Source organism: Phaethon lepturus, unplaced genomic scaffold (assembly GCF_000687285.1).
Source record: "Phaethon lepturus isolate BGI_N335 unplaced genomic scaffold, ASM68728v1 scaffold24548, whole genome shotgun sequence".
NCBI classification, from domain to species: Eukaryota; Metazoa; Chordata; class Aves; order Phaethontiformes; family Phaethontidae; genus Phaethon; species Phaethon lepturus.
The window spans coordinates 3,350-3,619 of NW_010560086.1; the positions used below are offsets into that span (position 1 = coordinate 3,350).

At 68.1% G+C, this 270-nt stretch overlaps 1 protein-coding gene across 1 annotated transcript in view; it reads left to right on the forward strand.

Annotated features, from left to right (window-relative positions):
- The first annotated feature begins 155 nt into the window (after positions 1-155).
- Positions 156-270, forward strand: part of LOC104625828 (parathyroid hormone/parathyroid hormone-related peptide receptor-like) — a 6,597-nt gene continuing 6,482 nt past the window's right edge. The window contains 1 exon segment of the mRNA XM_010293570.1: positions 156-233. Within this exon segment, the coding sequence (XP_010291872.1) occupies positions 156-233 (78 nt within the window).

Consider the following 270-nt stretch of genomic DNA (forward strand, 5'->3'; position numbering starts at 1 on the left):
GTGCTCGCAGAAGATGCTCTGTCCTGCCGAACGCGCCAGCCCTCTCCATCACCTGCGGCCCTGGGCCAGCAGCAATTCGGCTGTCCCCAGGTGAAGGCTTTGCTTTCTCCAGCTCGCCGTCCCCGAGGTCCCCATCTGAGCGGCGCGGTGGGAGCATGGAGGCACCCGTCCCCGTGGGAGGCATCCCGGCGGCTCTCCTCTGCTGCTGCCTCCTGAGCTCTGCCTGGGCTCTGGTAAGTCTGCGTGGCCCCGTGGGCTCCTCCGGTTCCT